Here is a 20,586-nt window from a genome sequence, read left to right on the forward strand (position 1 = left end):
AGCTAAATTACAGGCTGTGTATTGATGAACCACAAGTCCAAACATTACCAACTACTTCTCGTCTGTGAAGTTAGACATTTATATCTTTACCCCAGCATACCAATGTGTTGGCTTCGTGTGTAATGAATAATACATAGAACAGCAACAGAACCAGAGGATCATTTCAACTGAATTTAGTCAAAATTAGTTTATTCAAACTGCAAACTACAACTACCTTGATCTCTTAACCTTTCAATCTTTCAACCACAAATAGACTCTAGGTGACAAAATTTGATGTAGCTCATATCATTTGAATGAAAATATTTCCAACACGTTTCATTATAATGGTTTATAGAGAATGTCAGATGTCATGTAAAGCACAGCAATTTACCTCTTACACCATCCATGATCAGAATAAAAAGATCTCTCCCGACAATACAAAACCCTTGAACCTCTCTCTGACATACAGACACCACACGTTAGTCTCAACACTGGACAGTAGGATACAATACATTTAGGACAGTAGGATACAATACATTTAGAGGTACAAGAACTAAAACCATCATTTCAGATTTAACAGAAGAACAGAGAAAAGGTGTGCTCTTTTGTTCTAATGTAGCATTTGCTCCATTTACATCTTCTTTCCAAGTATCTACACAACGCTCTGACAAACAGAACAAGCTAAAAAAAAACACGGGATAATGGTGGAAGACATTTGGGGTCATTGCTTCAAAAAGGCAGAATCCCTGATCCTTTTGAATTATACTGTAGGTTTAAAGAAAGATGACACCAGAGTATAGTACTGATCATGAAAATAACAGAGCGTGATTACATCCATAGTCCACCCGGTCAGGACATCAACCGGAGAAAACGGGTACAAAACACAAGAAACCCATGAAGAGACTCACGGCGCCATTCATTGCATCAGTCCAGCTCATCTCCCGAGTCTCCAAATGATGTGAAATTTGCATTTGTTCGTGCAACAACATTGTTAAGGATGGATGAAGTTAAAAAAAAAAAAACACCAACTAATAACCCCCAGTGTGAATATATCTAAAAAAAAAAAAACTAAAAAAAAAAGGACATCTAGCCTTTTCCCCCCCCATTTCCCTCCATGGTCTTCATCTTAAGGCATATGAGGCGTCTCTCAATGTTACGCTGGATGTGCTGTCAGATTAGCGTCCCATGGTGGGCATGGTCACAGCTGGGCCCGTCAGAGTGGAGTCCTCAGCCTTCCACTGTGAGGTCACAGTCTTGATCTGAGTGTAGAACTGGATGCCCTGGTGGTGAAGAGACAACTGCAGTGTCAGCTACCCAAGTTCACAAGTTTGTAGTTGTATCTTGATGCAGAGTATTTTTATGATGACAAACCGCTTTTTGTTATTTACCTGCTTTCCGTAGAAGTTGGTGTCTCCTCTGAAGGAGCCTCTGGAGCCAGTGAAGGAGAACATGGGGAGGGGGACGGGGATGGGCACGTTCACGCCAATCTGTACAAATGCATAAATACATGAGGGATGGGAGATATATAACTATCACAATATATGTCCGTTCATATCACAATATAGCATGTTTTCTGCCAATTCAATAAATACATTAATAGTTGATATGAATTTAACCACACCATTGTATTTTTCAGCTTTTAAATGACATTCATGGTAATCAAGCCCCTTTTCCACTTATTTTTTATAGTAATTCCTACTCGGGGCCCCCACTGACTGACTCTTACACCCTCAGGACAATTACAGACATTTACATATCCCTGCACAACTCTTCAACTTAACATATTCTTAATTTTTTGTTTATTATATTCTATATTTTCTAATTATTTTAAAATTATGCATTACATTATTGCACTGCGTTTATTGTTATGGTGCGTAACAATAAATGCAGTGCAATAATAATAATAATAATGAACTCCTTGTATGTGCAAACAACCAATAAACCAATTCTGAGTCTGACATCTCTATTTATTGGGAGGCGATAACTGACATAATGTGCCGATTCCCGACTGGAAAAAAAAGCAAATACTGAGTAAAAGACAATTTCTTGAAGTTAAAGGCTGGGTTCATGTAATTCTTTCTCCTGTTCTCACTGGCCCTTATAAAATCCCTTTCAAACACGCCTTTAAAAAAAAAAAAAAAAAAAGAAGCGATGGGGAGGATTTATTACAGCCAATAAAAACTATTTCAATGCACAGACATTTAAAGATTGACTTTAAATGTTGTGAACCTATTCTTTAATGGCGCAGACAATAAGCGTGAAACAAGGATGAACTGTTAAAATTATGCAGGAAAAATCTGAGCGAGGAGTTTCACTTTCATGAATACTTTATAGCACCATTCCTTTGAGCCATCAAGTTGCTATGATAAATATTCACACTTCACATGAAGTCTGTCCGTTTCCCTCAGACACCAAACTGTGAACTCACACAGGTGACAAAACACTGAGGCCCAAAATAAGGCAAAATGTGACCTTTTTTTTAAACCCCGACAGAGCTCTGTTCAGGGAATAGTGTTTAAATTGACGAACAATCTCCGGTGTCCTTTTATTCAGTCCTCGTAAAATCGTCTCACCTGGCCAACGTCCACCTCATGTGTGTATTTGCGCGCTGTGGCTCCATTGGTGGTGAAGATGGCGGTGCCGTTGCCGTAGGGGTTACTGTTGATTAAAGAAATGGCTTCGTCAAGATCGTCAGCCTCCAGGACGACGAGCACCGGTCCAAAGATCTCCTCTTTGTAACACTTCATGCCCGGCTGGAAAGATCAGCAGAACGATCACATTAAGAGTTTCATCTGCAACAAAAACTCCACAAGGCATCATTACCAGTATGTACACACTTTATGAGGTTATATCAATACACAGAGATGACTGGGAAGAAGCACATTTCACAAAGGCTTTAGGCTCCCGTTAAACAAGCAAACTCTTTCCCTAAAATATTTTAACATATCACCTGTATTGTATCATATTAAGACTTTTTAGAAACTGAAAAAAGGCCAAATCTCACGTCAACGCTGCTCAGTATGGTGGGTCCTACAAAGTTCCCATTTTCATATCCTTTGACGTTGACGTTTCTCCCGTCCAGCAGAATCTTGGCGCCCTCATCCACCCCACTCTGGATCAAATACTCCACCCTGGCCTTGGCTTCAGGGGAGATCAGGGGACCCACATCTGCCCCAGGCTGATCGCCTTCAGGACACATACGTGCATTATATCAAAAACTCTTAATATCAAAATGTTTCGCAAAGACTTTTTAATTTGTGTTGACACAGTTAACATTGAAGTTACCTGCGTTGACACGCAGGGATCTGGAGCGCTCCACCAGCTCTGGGAGCCATTCACGAGACTTCCCGACAAAAATAGCAGTGGAGAGAGCCATACAGCGCTGGCCAGCTGCTCCGAAGGCTGCACCCACGAGCTGGTTGATGGTGTTCTCTTTGTTGGCATCAGGCATCACCACGCCATGGTTCTTGGCACCCTGAAAATGAAAAATGTAGGACACGGCTCTGTAGGGTTTCTCTCCAGTTAGAAAGTAGCACGGAGCTCATCACACATGTTACAAACATCCGTGATTGACAGTTAAGCACTGAGATTTGCTCCAATAAGTGGGTTATCATGGCAAATAACAGCTTCACGAGACTGATAATGCAGACTGTAAGAACAGTGCATTTGATCTGAGGATGTTAAACGGTGTACTGTGAGTTCTGGTGTACCATGTTGGACTGCACCCTCTTGCCGTTTTTGGATCCCCGCTCGTAGATGTGCTCTCCAGCCGTGTTGGAGCCCACAAAGCTGATGGCTTTGATGGCCGGGTGGTCACAGATGAAGTTCACCGCTACACAAAGATGCAAACGGATACTGTAAATCCTCCGTTCTTCATGCTGCTGCACCCGTAAGGCAATATGAGAGCACAAAGGCCTCGAATACAGAGATCCAAACCCTCTTTCCTCAAACACTCATGAATTACTTACAGATATAGGCCTGCACATTTTATGGAAATTCCCCATCTACATATTGCCAGGAGGTATATGATTCGTGTTTGAATCACCCGTGTACTTTTTGCCATTGGTTATTACACACACAGATTGTGTGCTTCTGAATGAAGAGGGAGACACACACTCACCTCCATGCTGGCCGTGAATGATGTTGAGTGTGCCATCTGGTGCTCCGGAGTCCTGGAGCAATTTGGCCAGGAGCATGGTGCACCCTGGGACCCGCTCGGAGGGCTTCATCAGGTAGGTGTTGCCACACACCATGCCGATGGGGAACATCCACAGAGGAATCATGGCGGGGAAGTTAAACGGGGCGATACCGGCACACACTCCGATGGGCAGGCGGTAGGTGTAAGTGTCTATGTCCCGGGCGACGGAAGGCAACGTCTCCCCCAGCATGAGGGACGGGATGCTGCAGGCATGCTCAACCACCTCTGGGGGGTGACGATGAAGAGAAAAGATGATGTAAACCAATAATAGTGCAGCGATGGGAGGCACACAAACTGAATATAAGTTATTTAAGATGAGGTAATTTAATGTCTACATTACAAAGCATGATGCAGTTTGTACTTCTTCTCTGACTTAACAATAAAAACTAACTGTTAACTGATCTATTTTCCCTATCAGTGAACTCTACATGAGCAGCACGCCTGCTCATGTAGCCTGTCTTTCAGCTGATAAGTTAAAAGTTAGCATGCCAGAATAACTCGGGCATCCCAAAACTGGGAGCTGCACCAAGTAGAAAGAAATACCCTGGCAGCTCTGTCTTGCCATAACCAAAACACATCTTCCGTTATTTGCAAGTGTGCATGGCTTGTTTCATTTCTCAACAGGATTCTTGTTGCTGCAGGTCTGCCAAAGTGCACCTTAATGAGGGGAACTGCATAATTATCTTTATATAGCATGCCACTAACAGCAGAGCCTCCAGAGTGCTTTACATAAAAAGATACTAGCTAGTCACACTTTAACATCAGGTCTTAACAATGTGATGCTGCAGGGACACCGTTTCCTTGACCCTTGTTTTCGTATAATTGGACACTGTGAAAGCTTCCTGAAAAGCAGTTTAAGCTTCTATATGTCAACGTGACCAAAACAGAAGCCTTGCTTCATTATTCATTTCAAAGTTTAAGTTGCGTTCGCAGGAAGTGTCTGGTTACGCGCAAACAATTGACAACGTGCAGCCACTTAGTACCAAACTTCCCTCCAGGCAAAGGGCTGCCAAAGATACAGACTATTCATCAGGAGATACAGATACTATAGACGACAGTTTCAACGGGGGAATTTGATCTCCGCTATATATTCACCGGCACTCTAATCTAATCAGGATTAACTAAACCTAATAGCACACTGGGAAGCCGACGCTTTACTTACGAAGTCCTCTGAAGACATCTCCCTCTGCATCGGCAAGAGTTTTGCCCTGCTCCAGGGTGATCAGTTTCGACAGTTCTTTCTGAAATATGAAGAGGAAGAATGATTAATTCAAGACATCCGTGAAGGAAAAACAAATGTGACAATTTCCTTGCTCTCTAAATTGGTAATCTTAAAATGGAAACCCAATTGGGAAAGATGAAAAACAAAGAAAAGCATGCGACACATTTCCGTACAATGTTCTCCTTGATGAGCTGCTGGTAGCGCAGGAAGACCTGCTGCCGACTGAGGATGGAGGTCTCGGACCAGGGCCGATAGGCTCTGGAGCAGGAGTCCACCGCTGCCAGCATCTCCTCCTGGGTAGCTATGGGAACACGTCCTACCACCTCATTAGTGGCCTGAGGAGCAAGAGACAGTCAAGACACAGACAAGTTGACTGAGCAAGAGAAGTCATTACGGCATGAGAATTAATTAATCAATATTAACAACCCCATGGTTGTTTTCTATCCTTTACAGGTTTGATATTTCATCTGACGTATATATGCTATAATCATCCATCACTGCTTTTCACTTGCTTTCTAAAGGCTTATGCGTAACAAGCTTAACTACAGCAAGGCTGGACTTCATGAAACATGACTGGCTGTGTAGACTCTCTTAGAAATTGGCACTTTATTTCCCCCTCCCTAGTGTTCATACAGTGAGTTACTACTATAAAGTTGTACTGGTTATTTGCAGCCAGCCTTTAGTAAAGATCTGGTTACTGCAGGCTGGATATAATTCATCTATGAATACTTACAGGGTTGTGAATGTCGAGCCATTCGGAGGTGTTTGACTCAACAAACTTGCCATCGATGAACAGCTTGGTGGTGGGCTAGAGGATCACAGAGGCATATGGTTAAATCCCTTCCTGTCTGGTTACATCATGCCTGAGTTCATAAGGGCATCTATCCATCACAACAACGTATACAGTGACCGGCTAAAGCAGTCGTTTTAGATCCCTTTACTGTCGACTTTAAATTTAAGTCCTCCTGATCACAGATTTCTAATGTACCGCAGCCAACTCCCAATCCCATAATACAGACTTATTCTAAGCATGTTTTTGAGTATATAAAGTATACGCACTGACACAGTAAAAGAATTACGTGCACTCAAATAAGTCAGTATGCATACTGCTATTAAAACACTCTTTTGAGCGTGTTGTTGAGCTTTCTTTGTGAAGTTGTTTCCTGAGTCGGAGTCTAAGTTTAGTGCATGGTACACGTGCTGCATGTGGTTGGTGTGTGGTATGGGCATAGGTAATGAGTATGCAACGAGTCAAAGTGCAACTTCTACAAAGAGTTCAGAATGTTGTCCATCTGACAATAAGTATGCACTGCTACTGGGAACTCTTCGTGCTTTAAACATGCTTAAATGTGCCTCAACAAAATGTCTACTTGCAGGTTTAAGTGGCGTTTCTGTCACAATCTTTTCATTCTGAAACCTGAAAGACTTCAGAGATTTTTGTCAAATTAAATAATTTCCAGTTGAAAAACAATCAAAATCTGGAGACCTCTGATGTCTGTATATATTTATAATATTTTTAGTAATTGTGGATTTTTAACTTTGTTAATATTCTTTCGTCTATTACTTATTTATAATACTTGTTTGATCTTGTTTCCACTACGCTGCTGTAATCCTGTAAATTTCCCCACTGCGGTACTAATAAAGGATTATCTTATCTTAACCTAGAGCTGGACGAATGACCAGTACAATCAGCCATTAGTTTATCGTAGATATATCGTTCTTGGAAAATATGATAAGTAACAAGAAGTACCTCAATCTGCAATTGAGGTATTTTAAAACAGTCTCTTCGTGACATTGAAAGAAACAATGCTGAAAAGCTTAATTTTCAAACCAATTGTAAAATATCCCACTTGGTACATACCCAGGCCACAAATGTAAGTGATCCTAATAAAAAAATGTTTATGTTAAATAACATTAAATATTGATATTGTATTAAACATACAATTCAGTCCGTCTTAGTGATAATATGACAGAAGAAAACAGGATGTTTGTGAGCTCTATTTGTAGTTTCATGGCACAAAAACATTTGAATGTTTATTTCAATAAAACACACTTTCCTTACATCATCGGGACAAAATAAAAACACGTGTTAACCTTTTAATGGCATTATGCAACACAATGTGGCACATGGGAATCAGTTTGAGGACTTAGCATGCATTCATTCATTCATTCATTGACTGGTGAGTTATGAAAGCGTGTCAGTGGGGGCTCTTACCGCGGAGGATGACGAGTAACACATGCGACCCAGCTGGAGGGACACCTGCAATAATTAAGACACCATTAGTCAACTTCAATTCATATTTAACTGAATGTCCAAGGTCTAAGGTTAATGAATAACAGCCATGCCATGCAAATACAATATATAAAACCTGCCCCTAAACCCGTACTTACCTAACTTAACGTGCACTAAACTTGTACTTTTAAATGTTTGTAACGTAGGGATGGACTGTGTGCAACGTGTTTGTTTAGCTAACGACTTTGTTAGCTAGCAGCTGAGGTTGTTAGCTATCAGCTGAGGTTGTTAGCTATCTTGAGTTGCATACACGTGCAACAAAAGCAACTGTCGTGTAAAACACGAGCGTGTTGTTTGTCTTACCTTCTTGTTCACAAGGGACCGGAGAATTGCTGCCATTATGGTGTGTTGAGTTTCTCTTTTCCTGCTCCAAAAGCTTCTTCAACCCGACCCCAAAAGACACCCAGAGAGCAACTAGAAGTTCAGCTAGCAGAGGACGGAGGCGGTGCTGCGCTTCAACAGAGCTACAAGGACGCTGTCGGTGTGGGTGTTATTGCGTAACAGCGGCGCACATGGTTTGTTGATCTGTGAAAGCTGCGCGTGACACCATTTGCGGTTTCCGCGTTGGTGTGGGCGGGACAGACCTGATTATAACGGCCAATCACTGCGCGGGATCTACCAACCACCCTACATTGCAAGAAGCTGATTGGCTGTTTGCATAAACACTAAACTGGAGTCGTATTAAAGATTTTTTTTTAACTTCTTCCTGAAGTTTAAAGCCAGAGATGTTGCCTAGATTCCTTACAACAATAATAATTAAAACAACGAAATATTACTAAATATTGTATGACTGGACAGTGAGGGAAACACTTATCAGAATCAGAATCAATACCTAGTTGCAGGCAACAGTTTCCATAGCAACATGTCTACAGACAACATGGAGTTCCTGTGTTGGAGTTGTGAGGATGTTGAACAATGGATTGAGTCTTTAGGATTTCCACAATACAAAGTAGGTTAACATGCACCTGACTAAACAGGTATAACGTTAACCGTTACAGGACCTGTGCCTGTCTGCTTTCATACGATACTATTTTGTTTTTTCAAAGCTCTAACCTCATTATTATACATTTCTCTCGTAGGCATGTTTCACAGAGAACTTAATCACTGGAAGAAAGCTCATTTATGTGAATTGCATCTACTTGCCAAGACTTGGAATCACAGATTTTGAAGATATGAAGGTATTATTATTATTTATTCTAACCTTCAGAAGAGATTGGTGTTATTATGGAGACAGACTTGTTTACATATCAAAGCTGGAGGCTCACACAATGTTCAAGGCAGTTTCAACAGGCTTACTAACACGTTAAAGCAACTGTTTTTCTTATCCATCCCTGAGGTCAGAACTAAATTGGCTAAAAGCGAGTTCATGTATTCAGCTCTGCTTTACTGTACAAGCGTCAAACCAGAAAAATAGGATTAACTCGTCTCTCTTAGTGAGTAAACTGATAATGAAATAACTCGAGACAGACAGACTTTGTCAGGATTGTCTTTGCTCTATTTAGTCGAGATTTACTGTTAGCCCAGACGTACTTTGATGCGTTTGGTTTTGGGAGTGAACACTTGGAACCTTTCCTCCCATGATGCCACAATCTTGCTGAGATCTCCTGGAAAGACTCTCCCTCTCAGTGGGACTACCTTATGAAGTGAAGGTGAGATACTGTGTAAACACACCCTTTATCAAAGGACTGCACCCTGCTGTGTGCCCCCGCAGGTCATCAGTGCTCGCGTGCGTGAGCTGCTTGGGATCACAGAGACCCCGTGGAGTCGCAGCATCGCTGACCCTCCGCGGGACAGCACGGGCCTGTTCTTGGAAAAAAAGAGCCAGACAGGTGAACGGGCGGACGGCCTCGCCTACCAGCGCTTGCTGGATGACATGCGTCAGTGACAGAGAAAGAGAGCGCCTGACATGAATCACAATAGTAAAGGAGTGCAGCAAAAACCAAGACATGTCAGTGTCATTTCATATCACCAACTGCTCATGATGACTCGGATGAGTCACAGGAGGCCACATGCAGGCCTTGACATTAACACTTCCCACCAGCAAAATGCTTGTTGTTGTCGTCGTTATACTAGGTTTCTTGTGCAGGTATATAGCCAACATGAGTGCAACACTTTTTCATACATAAATATTTGTGCACGCACGGCACAGTATGCAAAACAGTTTCAATAGCTCTACCCGTTTCAATTCAGGATAACCATAAACCACTTAGGATATTTCTATTGATCTCAAGTGGATATGTTGAAACTGGATGGTGCTATTGATCTGAAGGAGAGATCCTCAGGGTAATTGTGGATGACAACAAGCACCCATTTCACAGTGCAGGAGGCCCGGGAGCAGTGTCGTTCTCCGGAATAAAAAAACACACTGAGTCTGCGAGTCCAAGTCTCCTTGTACTGTAATAGTAATAGTATTTATTATATTGTATACAGTGTGCATTTTCCATACCCAATATTTTTATTTTATTGTGTAACCCTGTTTGCTGCTGCCACAGACAAATTTCCCCTTGGGGATGAATAAAGTACTTTTCTATTCTATTCTATAGACTTATGCTGCACATATGGGCTCATTTGCCAACTTGCATAAAAGGCAAAAGGATCATTGCATCAGATAGTGATGGGTTGAGTGCCAAGAAGACCCACAGGGAGCCAGGGCTTTCAGTTTCAGCCAACACAACACCGTTTTGCCAATAATCTACATGCAGGACTGTTAAACTATAGCTGCTATTTGGCGTTACAGATGTTGGCCTGCTGTTCACCCCAGGTCTTAACTAAAGGAGTGGATGGATTTTCAATAACAGTCTCGTTTAGGGTCTAGTTATTGCATTTTTCATCTCCTGTGTGTTTGAATCTATTCATCTGTTTGTTATAACATTTCTAGAGAATATTATAAACCTACTGCGTTTCGTGCAGTACAGCTCAAACTACATGAACACATTATGATGCCTGCCTGTGAGAGATAGGCTGGGAGGCACTGCATCTGTCTATGCACACAAATGGTCTCTGTGCAGCTCGGAGCGCGCTGATTACCATTCCGAGCACAGCACCTCTGGTCAGAAATGGAGCCAGGTCGGTGGTTGACAGAAGTCCGGGGGCAGAAGGAGGAGGAGGGGGGGGGGGCTCATATTATGGCAGTCAATCTGGATTAACTCGCACTGAGCCCTGCGTCGCCAGCAAAAGCCAGTGAAAGCGATACGAACATCTGGCTGGATTCCGCACGGCACCAGTCACTCACAGCGCTGTATTAAACAGCCTGTCGCTACAAAAGGCGTTTTCTCTTCTGGAGGTGCATATACAGGCGGATGCGCAGTAGAGGCGAATCCCCCCTGCACAGCTGCAGCCTCACAGCCACACCGGGACCCCTTCGGGTTGCGTTTTCCAGTATTCTTCTTCTTTTTTTTTTCTTCACGAAAGTGGGGAGCTGAGTTACATATCTCCGGTGCGAGCGGATCACAGAGGAGTCGTCCTCTACATGCTGGTCATGTATTTCTTGAAGGGCATCGCTGGTTTCGCAGGCCGTCACATGTTATAGGCGCCAAGACGCGTTCTTTCGGGACACCTGAATTATCTCCGAGAGGCACCGTCGGTCCCATTTTAGGCGAGCCGCTGTCAGGATGCTCTCAGCCCTCCTGGGAGGAAATAAGCTCAAACACACCCTCCTCTGACTTGGCTTGATGTTTCATCTGCAAGGTAAATTCAATCATTTACAGGCTGGGAATTGTGGACTCTCGAGTCTGAACTCTTTTGGGTAAACTGTCTTTGAAGAGGTGCAGTGTTGACTTGAAGTACTTCTCCCAGGACCCATCTGGAAAGGGTTGAGATGCTCCCTTGTGACAAGGGTTGTGGCTGTAACCCACCAGCCCAGGACCTGTACCGCAAGGTCAAAAAAAATCCCCTCAATTACCTAGAAACGCCGTCAGATATTAATTTTATTTTTAGTGTGCGCTTGGGCTGCATTCTGTGCTGTTTTCTCTCCCCACAGGTGAAACTGAGAATCCTCCCTAATGTGGCCATTATTCAGCCCGCTCTCTGAGGTGCAGGATAAGACTGAATTCAGATGTGAGATGCTTCTTTGTTTTCTTGTGGAGCCTATTTCATCAGCACAGAGGATCCAGTGATCTGCTCTGGTTAAACCCCTGCTGATATGCAAAGTGCACATCAGCCATTAAGGTGTGATGAAGTCTAAATTAGGCTAAGTAACAAAATTGATAATAGGATGAGTGTGTGGGGGGACGTGTTGCCAGGTGACTGATGAAGACAGGTGAAAATGTGATGATTTGTTTTACAACAGGGTGAGGTATAGCTGTCGTCTTTTATCGAGTGTTAGTTATCACATATATCTTATTATTCATGAGTGCCTGAGGCAACATGGTAACACCAGTAAAAATCAGGCCCACGCCTCATTTTGCTGCTTCTATTTGCTCCTGCTGTCAATGCACTCGGTGATGTAGCTCGTGTGCTGCTACCTTTCGCCGAGGAGTGATGTGTGTGCTTCCTCCAGCGGCGAGGCTGTTTCTGCAGACCAGCTCTGCATTCGCTGACCCTAATTTTTACTCGCCACAAAATGCGAGGTTGTGTCTGCTGAAGGAGGGCTTTCATTAAGAGCCGAACCACCTGAGGTTATTTGACAGTCACAAACTTGCATGCACACACACACCTGGTCCACATGTTGTGTATACGGGAAGGTTGCTTTTTGATTACACAACACAACAAGGAGAGGGAAGATTATGCATTATTTAACCATTTTGTTGCTGTGTGTGGTAGAAAACACAGGATCCTGAGTGTCTCTGAAAGCGGGAAAATTAGTCAATAGAGTGATCGTGACTTCACGTTGGCTGTCCTTATTTCCCCACATTTAGACACTAACATGAATGAAAGAGAGGTTAAGATTTAGTTTTTTCTTACACTTGCACCCTACTCTGCACTTGGGAATTGGCCAATTTGACAGTCCACAGACGTGTGGGCCCGTACTGTGGGGGATATTCACTTGAGGAGGCCATATTGGTATTCAGAGGTGGCGTTCACAGGTTGTGCATCGCTCTTTCCGGAAGAAAATACCAGTTCATAAGCCCCACACATCGAGGGTACGTCACAACGGTGCAAGAATTAAGATCCAAAGTCAGTGATCGGCATTTCAGTTTGGCCTCCCGCTGCAACACAAGACAGAATCTAGAACATGAAGAGTGTTTTCTGTGCTTGTTTGTTTATTTTGTTGGACTGATGCTCCGGTGAGGAGATAGCCAGCGTATCAAGGTATCACTGAATTTCCTGTGCGAGTGTGTGAAGGAAAACATTTGGAAATACAAGGGGGGGGGGGGGGGGGGGGTTGTAAATGCTGATGAACAGCACTTCTATTGATGCAGTTGGGTCTGCTTAGTATGCTATACCCCTGACACACACACACACACACACACACACGCACAAGCCTGTCAGACTGAGAAATAATTTCAACTACATCAGAGTGCTACATCGAGTCATTTAGGTTTTTATTACGCGCAAGATTGGGAGAACGGTAATGATTCAGTCACTCCAAACACTGAATCTAATACAAAATGAACTGAGTGCACGGTCTCCCTGCCTCTCATCACCACAGAGTCATAGATGGTACAATGAGTCGGCTCTGGCCTTCAAACAGAACCTCGATTGTCGAGGACTCTTTGTTCGAAATATTATGAGGTGATCTGAAAATGAGCCACTGATTACATCTCACCCAAAACTGACATTTCCTGTGTTGCCATGGCATCAAGGCTGTCACCCAAGAGCTATCGCATTCTAACATTGGCAGACTGTGTAGGAAAAGGGTGTCACAGCACACGCCCTCATTCACAAACACAGATGTGTTGGTTCGACGGTTAACGGCATCAGTGTTTGGTCAGGATGTTTGGACTCGGGGCTACACGAGCATTTACCCGACAAAACAGAATTTCTATCAGCTCAGACAGAATATGATCCTCTTCAGCTGCTGCAGCAGCTCCATTTGGTCTCATAAAGCGAGCAGGCCGAGGACCTATATATTTCACTGCTTTGTCGGTATCATTTTACCATCATGTTGCCGCATCAGTTTACTTCCATGACCCAACAGACCTTATTTCATGTGGTAGCAGACGCCCGGCGGCTTCTCCCAGAGGAACCCAGGTGAGACAATGCCGAGACGCTGCCATGTGCCATCGCGTCGACCTGCGTGGAGGGAGGCACACCGAGCAGACTGCATCTCGTTAACTTCCCCTCAACAGGGCTGCTTTCCCTGGTTCCCTTCCCAGACGTGGATTGCAGAAGGCTTTCTCACATGAGCTCCAGCATAAGTGAGACCATCTGAGAACATATCCCCCATTACCTCACTGGACGCCTGGCATGCAGTGTGCTGCATAAGGCTTTTCTTGGCGAATGCGGCCCCAGGGAGACCATAGATATCCTCTGCTACAGTATACTGCTGCTGCACATGAATGTCTCCTTTGCTGGGGGTTGTTGTGTAGTGAGCTTCCTCTATTAGGCACAAATCCACCCACCGGTGTGCGTGTGTGGGTGTGAGCTGTCAGTCTGTTCTGTCCTCGGAGGGGGAAAAGACCTGCTCAGAGGTAGTAAACGAATATTTGATTGACTAAGGAGGTTATGGTTAATGCATCAGTAGATTACCGGTTTTCTTGTTTATTTGTGGCCCTCCCAAGTCTCCTCACCATAATGAACAGCTCAACCTGGAGGATAATGATTTTCTGGGGATGTGACATTTAAAGATGAAGTGCGTGATTGATAAATGCATTGATTGATTATCTAGTTATTTGTTCATGTACCTGATGAGTGCACCCTGTTATGCAAATCTCCTTGGAACAACCATAATTAAATGCAAATTATGGAGACACACACACACACACACACACACATACACGTAAAGTAGTTTCCACTTAGGTACCACTACCACATAGCTTTGCAGCCCAGCTTGACCCTGAAGCCGTCTGCCATCTTTAAGGTGCGTCTTGACAACATTTAAGTCACTCCACAGGCCGTTTTTCAGCAGCTCAGATCTCTGCAGCACTGCACCCCAGACTACAATCCACAAAAACGGGGCTCTTGTGTGACTCGGTGAAGTTGTCCCGTGTAGAAATGGGTCGAGAAAGACATTGATTCATTGCTGCTCGATCAGCAGTATTCATGAAAATGTCACACCCGGTGTGCTCCCTCCAATGATATTATTCCTCCCTTTGCTATTGTGGGCCATTTTAAAGCGACCTCTCTCCTGCCTGCTTTGCAAGTCTGCGATAGGTGTTGTCAGTGGACGCCACCAGGCTTCCTTCACTCACCTCCTCACATCCAAAGCATGGGGGGGGGAGTTGTATGTCACAGCTCCGGTGCGACAGAGGCTTTTGAGGCATAGGTACTCAGTTGGCATGCTCTTTGCTGAGGCAAGACTTTCATGCACACTCTAACACCCGACATCTACAATGGAGTCATTACCAGCAGACCACAAAAAAGCTATAATCATAAATCAGCCGTTCTCCCCTGTAGTTAAAGGTTAGCCTTTGGATTTTTACTACAATTGTGGGATTGGATCTCTTGTTCCCTGTGTTTGATTGGATTGGTGTACCTTTCTGTGTGCTGTAATGGGATACCCAGAGGGCTGAATATTGCATGTTCTACCAAAATGTTCCAAGAATAATCGCAGCGAATGTCACTCTCGCTCCGGTACATTGTGTAGTGCACCTGCAGAGCTGCGATCTGATCTCTGCTGTCTTAGTTTTATGACATGCTATATCCCTGACAAGGTCTCAGGATTCATCAAATGGATCCCTCCTTATCCCCATCTCAGCTGTGTCATAAGTAAGAGTAGCAGCAGAGAGAAAATCAATAGCAAGGCATAGCACATCCTCGCTGAGGCACTGGGCCCAATCATCCCCTCCTGTTGGCGATATGGGAGATATCAGTCGAATTCTGATGAGGCCTTGGACTGCCGGTCTAGACTTTCATCCTTCTGTCCACAAACATAAAAAGGACTGGCAATATCATATCAAAAAGAGTATGATCGGGGAAGCAGGGAGCTAAAAAGGAGAGCTGTCAGAAAAAATATTCAAGATGACTTATTAATGTTTCACTCTCAAGTCTGCAGGTGACTAATTTGTTTCATGTCGGATAGCCCAGCATTTATTGTTTGTTCAGGCGTCGACTCTCTCTCGCCTGCTTAAAATTTGGACTCTCTGTGAATCTCAGCTGTGAGCTGGCAATGATGGTGTTTCAAATCTAGCGGAAAAGCTTGAACCTTACACAGCAGTTCGGCAATTCCCCAAATTCTCTTTTTAAAGAGGGCGCTCTCAGTGCAAGTGTGATTAGCCAACCACAGAAATTACAGTTTGATAAAGATGATACAAATAAAAATCTCCTTCATGAATAATTCAACCTTCTGTTTCTCTCTTTTTGATTTGATGTGCTTTAGGTGTATTAACCTGACTGAGAAGCCAAATGGAGTATCTCCTGGTTTACCTGATAGTCCTCGGCGTGGCTGTGAAGGCTCACAAAGTTCAGGTCTGCCCCAAGCGCTGCGTCTGCCAGGTGCTTAACCCCAACCTGGCGACTCTGTGCGACAAAAAGGGGCTTCTCTTTGTGCCCCCGAACATCGACAGACACACGGTGGAGATGCGCCTCGGGGATAACTTTGTAACCAACATCAAACGCAGAGACTTTGCCAACATGACCAAGCTGGTGGACCTGACCCTCTCTCGGAACACCATCGGCTCCATCGCGCCGCTCGCTTTCAAAGACCTGGAGAACCTACGAGCCCTTCACCTCGACAGCAACCGGCTGGCGTGCATCATCAACGACACCTTCAGCGGCATGTCCAAGCTGCACCACCTCATCCTCAACAACAACCAGCTCACCCACATCCAGATCGGGGCCTTCGATGATCTGACGGCGCTGGAAGAGCTGGATTTATCCTACAACAACTTGGAAAGTGCGCCATGGGTGGCCATTCAGAGGATGCCCAATCTCCACACTCTCAATATGGACCACAACATGCTCAGCTACATCCCAGAGGGCACCTTCTCTGGACTGCAGAAGCTCAAGAGGCTGGACGTGACTTCCAACAAGCTCCAGAAGCTTCCTCCCGACCCAATTTTCCAAAGAGCGGGGGTCCTGGCCACTTCTGGGATAATGTGGCCGATGTCGTTCGCGTTGAGCTTCGGAGGAAACCCGCTGAGGTGTAACTGCGAGCTGCTCTGGCTGCGGAGGTTGCGGAGGGAAGATGATCTGGAGACCTGTGCCACACCGCAACACCTCGCCGGACGCTATTTCTGGACAGTTTCCGAGGAAGAGTTCCTGTGTGAGCCTCCTCTCATCACCAGGCACTCTCAGGTATAACCCCCAGATTGACACAACACTCCCTACTGTACTCTCTGAGCCAGACATTGGTTTCTGCCTCAGTTAATCCGAGGTGGCGCTTTATGCTTTCTTTGACTGTCAGACCAAATATTAGCTTTGCAAGCCAGGAGAGTCTTACAAGACTGGTGGGACTCATCTGGGCCGCTCAGCCAACAAAATATTGTAAAATATATTGGACTTACTTAAAAAATGTAATCAAACTGTGGCCCGTGGAGAGGTTTTAGAGACGTTCTGCAGCAGGATTTTCAGTTGCCTTTTTAATAAAGCTATTTGCAGGTTTATGATGGATCCGCGGTGAAGCTCTTATTACACAGGGAACGCTTAGAGTGGTTCAGCGCTTGATTCATGCATACAAACAAAATTATCTGATCAAATCCTTGCCAAACAGCTACAGCTATATCATCTCATTTACATTCCGCAGACTTCTTTTGCATAATTGCAGAGGAAATTACATTTAACTTGGACTCCATCACATTCACTGCAGTGTAGCGTCACATTGATTATCTTTCCTTCATGAGCATGCGAACTCAATATCTAGACAATGATCAATTGTTGATGATATTTATAAGGAATTAAGCTTTTAAACACATCATCAATAAGGGCATTGATTATAATATTGTAAACAAACTTACAGCACAACAGATAACTGTTTCTCAGTGTTTTTCGGTTTCTGCTGAAGTCCTCCCACTAACTGCCTTTCCTCTACTTCAGGAGCTGCGAGCCTTGGAGGGTCAGAGTGTGACTCTGCGCTGTAAGGCCAGGGGCGACCCCGACCCCATTATCCACTGGATCGCTCCTGATGGACGCCTTATGTCCAACTCCTCCAGGGCCGCCGTCCACACAGACGGCACGTTGGACATCCTCATCAGCACCGTCAAGGACTCTGGTCTGTTTGCACCCCGGGGGCTGCGCTTGTGTTGTTGACTGAACAAAATGAGTTGTTTGCTCGTGTCCTCAGAAGGCTGCAGGACTGAAGTATTTGTCTACATCAGGCGGTGAAGTTTAGAGTGAAGAGTGCTGCCTTGCACACTGATTGAGGTCACAATGGAATAAAAAATTACTTTCATTGTTGGCTAAGTCGTATAGATCTACTTTGAAAAAAGGAACTTTCTTGCACCTTTATGTTTTTTGTCGGCGAGTACAACAACACGCGTCACACGCAACCCGATTCTCACATCCCGACCGATCTGTACTGCACATGTGCAACTCTCAACAGAGATTCATTTTATTGGTTTATTTGAACGGGACAGTGCACATTAATAAAAACATTTCTGCAAATGTGCCAGAGTTAGCCAAAAGGCTATTTTTCATCTGTAGTCCCAGAGATGAGATGAGAAGGAAGCGACTCGTTAGCTACTTCAATCTTCAGCTCCGGTAAATACTATCACCGAGTCCAAAATCGATGATGGAAGCTAACGAGTGAGCCATATCGCTTCTTCGTCTCATCTCTGTGTATTTAGCAATATTTGCCCTGGAAAATAAATACCAACAGCAACACCACATGTTTTAACACATTGGTATCGGATGGATACACGGTATCGGCCGATACAGAATTTCAGGTATCGGAAAACCTCTATACAGTTAAATCATCACACGGTTAAAATCGACAACTTATTTGCTTTCTTGCTGAGAGTTAGATGTCTGTCCATTCAATATGAAGCTACGGTGCAGCCAGCAGCCAGTTAGCTTCGCTTAGTGGACTGTAAACAGAGGGAAACAGCTGTCCTGACTCTGTCCAAACACAACAAAAGCCACCTTCCAGCATCTCTTAAACTCACTAATTAACAAACCATATCAAGTTTGTTTAATCTGTTTGTTTAATCTGGCCCGGGAGCACACTCAAAACTCCAGTAAAACCACCATTCGTTGTTTTTACACTCATGTTGTTGTCTGGATTCAATAGAAAAGATATAACATGTTAATTAGTGAGCTTTAGAGGTGCTAGCAGGTTCCTTTTGCACTGAGCCAGGCTAGCTGTTTCCCCCAGTCTTTCTGCTATGCTAAGCTAAGCTAACCGATGCTCATGTTGTGCGCTCAAAATAAATAAAAAGAAAAATTCTTTCAGGACTGGGGGATTCGTATAGTTCCCCAAATGGCAACATTTTTATTTAATTACGATTAGTTATGTTTATATTGCAACTTGAATGCATGTGTGGCCCTCAATACTAATCTATATATCACAATAAATATCAGGAAGGACGATAATCTATTCTGTTTGTGTTCCAGGTTCCTTCACCTGCGTGGCCTCCAACCCGGCAGGTGAGGCGCAGCAGACGGTGGATCTGGTCATCGCTAAACTCCCTCATATCACCAACAACACGGTCGCGGAGCAGGAGCCCGACCCCGGGTCATCAGATATCGCCACAGTGACCAAGACGGGTGCAGACGGAGGAGGGTTGCCTCTGGGGAACGCGAAGACGATCCAGGAGAAGAAAGTAGTGACTGCCGATGCCACGTCCACCTCGGCCCTGGTCAAGTTTAACTTCCAGAGGAGCATTCCTGGAATACGCATGTTTCAGATCCAATATAACGGCAGCTATGATGATTCACTGGTTTACAGGTAAACAGCTGTACCTGACCTGCTGGGTTACTACAAAGCTTCTCTTTTTCTTAAAATACTGCTTTTTCTTATAACGCTGGTGAACAAGGCTTAAATCTGAGTCTGAATCGATGCCAATAAACTTAAGCTGATTTGGAATCATATCATTAAAAATCCTTCACCCTTGTTTTACCTTCATAGTCTGCTTAAATCCCTCTAAATATTTAGTCTTTGGGTTCTGGATTGGCTGTCGCCATGATTATTTGTGGAGTCCATTAATCCCAGAAGGAAGACGGACTAATGCACTGTATCTGACTCCTTATTCTTTCACTCATAATGCCCCTCCTCCCCGGAGTGTATCATATACGATGTGCAAAACCTTGATAATGCTTAATCAACTAAATCAAAACCGAATGTCAGCACTAAGCCGCGGACTGATAGGAAGATGAAAGAGTCAGCCAGTGTTTTACGAAAAGCATCAGAGGCTTTCGCACATGCCCATCTGAGACACCGGTGCACGCAGCATTCTTTCATCTCGGCCCTCTTTCTCTCCCTAGTTAGTGCTAATCACTATGATGTGAGAGGATTCGCCGCACAGACCACTTATTTTTCCAAAGAAACTCAAAGCCAACTACACATGTGGTGTTTGGCAGTGGCTACTGAATTCAGGAGGCGGCAATCCAAAAAAGAGGCATCCTGCATCCCCAGCGACTAAAAGCAATCTTTTATCAGTAAAGATGCTGGAGAAAAATAAATCAAATGTCACAAAAGATTATGCCAAGTCAGATGTTAAACAGGCTCCTGAGAGATAAAGGAGTGTCATGTCATTTCATCCCTTCAAAACAACAAGATGGATAATGTGATTTGCTTCTGTCTCCTTTCATTTAACCCTCCCTAATCTATGTCAGAACTCACAAAAGGTGTTTTTTTTTACAGAATGATACCCCCGACCAGTAAGAGCATCCTGGTAAACAACCTGGCGGCCGGTACGC

General features: G+C 44.1%; 2 protein-coding genes across 2 annotated transcripts; one reads left to right on the forward strand and one right to left on the reverse strand.

The window, feature by feature from the left end:
• Nucleotides 1-181: 181 nt before the first annotated feature.
• Nucleotides 182-8,133, reverse strand: LOC306793155 (methylmalonate-semialdehyde/malonate-semialdehyde dehydrogenase [acylating], mitochondrial-like). Its single transcript, XM_079290634.1, has 12 exons — nt 7,996-8,133; nt 7,615-7,659; nt 6,133-6,207; nt 5,573-5,734; nt 5,340-5,418; nt 4,100-4,402; nt 3,690-3,811; nt 3,265-3,454; nt 2,984-3,165; nt 2,553-2,732; nt 1,368-1,466; nt 182-1,259 (listed from the first exon to the last, which is right to left on the reverse strand). Exons 1-12 carry the CDS (start codon nt 8,029-8,031, stop codon nt 1,155-1,157), a joined length of 1,578 nt encoding a protein of 525 aa, XP_079146760.1. The 5' UTR covers nt 8,032-8,133; the 3' UTR covers nt 182-1,154.
• Nucleotides 8,134-16,137: 8,004 nt separating this feature from the next.
• lrfn5b (leucine rich repeat and fibronectin type III domain containing 5b) lies at nt 16,138-19,619 on the forward strand (the record flags this gene model as incomplete). Its single annotated transcript, XM_079290463.1, has 3 exons — nt 16,138-17,028; nt 17,767-17,941; nt 19,282-19,619. The coding sequence occupies 3 exons, from the start codon at nt 16,138-16,140 to the stop codon at nt 19,617-19,619; spliced, it is 1,404 nt and encodes a 467-aa protein (XP_079146589.1).
• Between the last annotated feature and the right edge of the window lie 967 nt (nt 19,620-20,586).

Source organism: Melanostigma gelatinosum (genome assembly GCF_949748355.1).
Source record: "Melanostigma gelatinosum genome assembly, chromosome: 19".
Lineage (NCBI taxonomy): Eukaryota > Metazoa > Chordata > Actinopteri > Perciformes > Zoarcidae > Melanostigma > Melanostigma gelatinosum.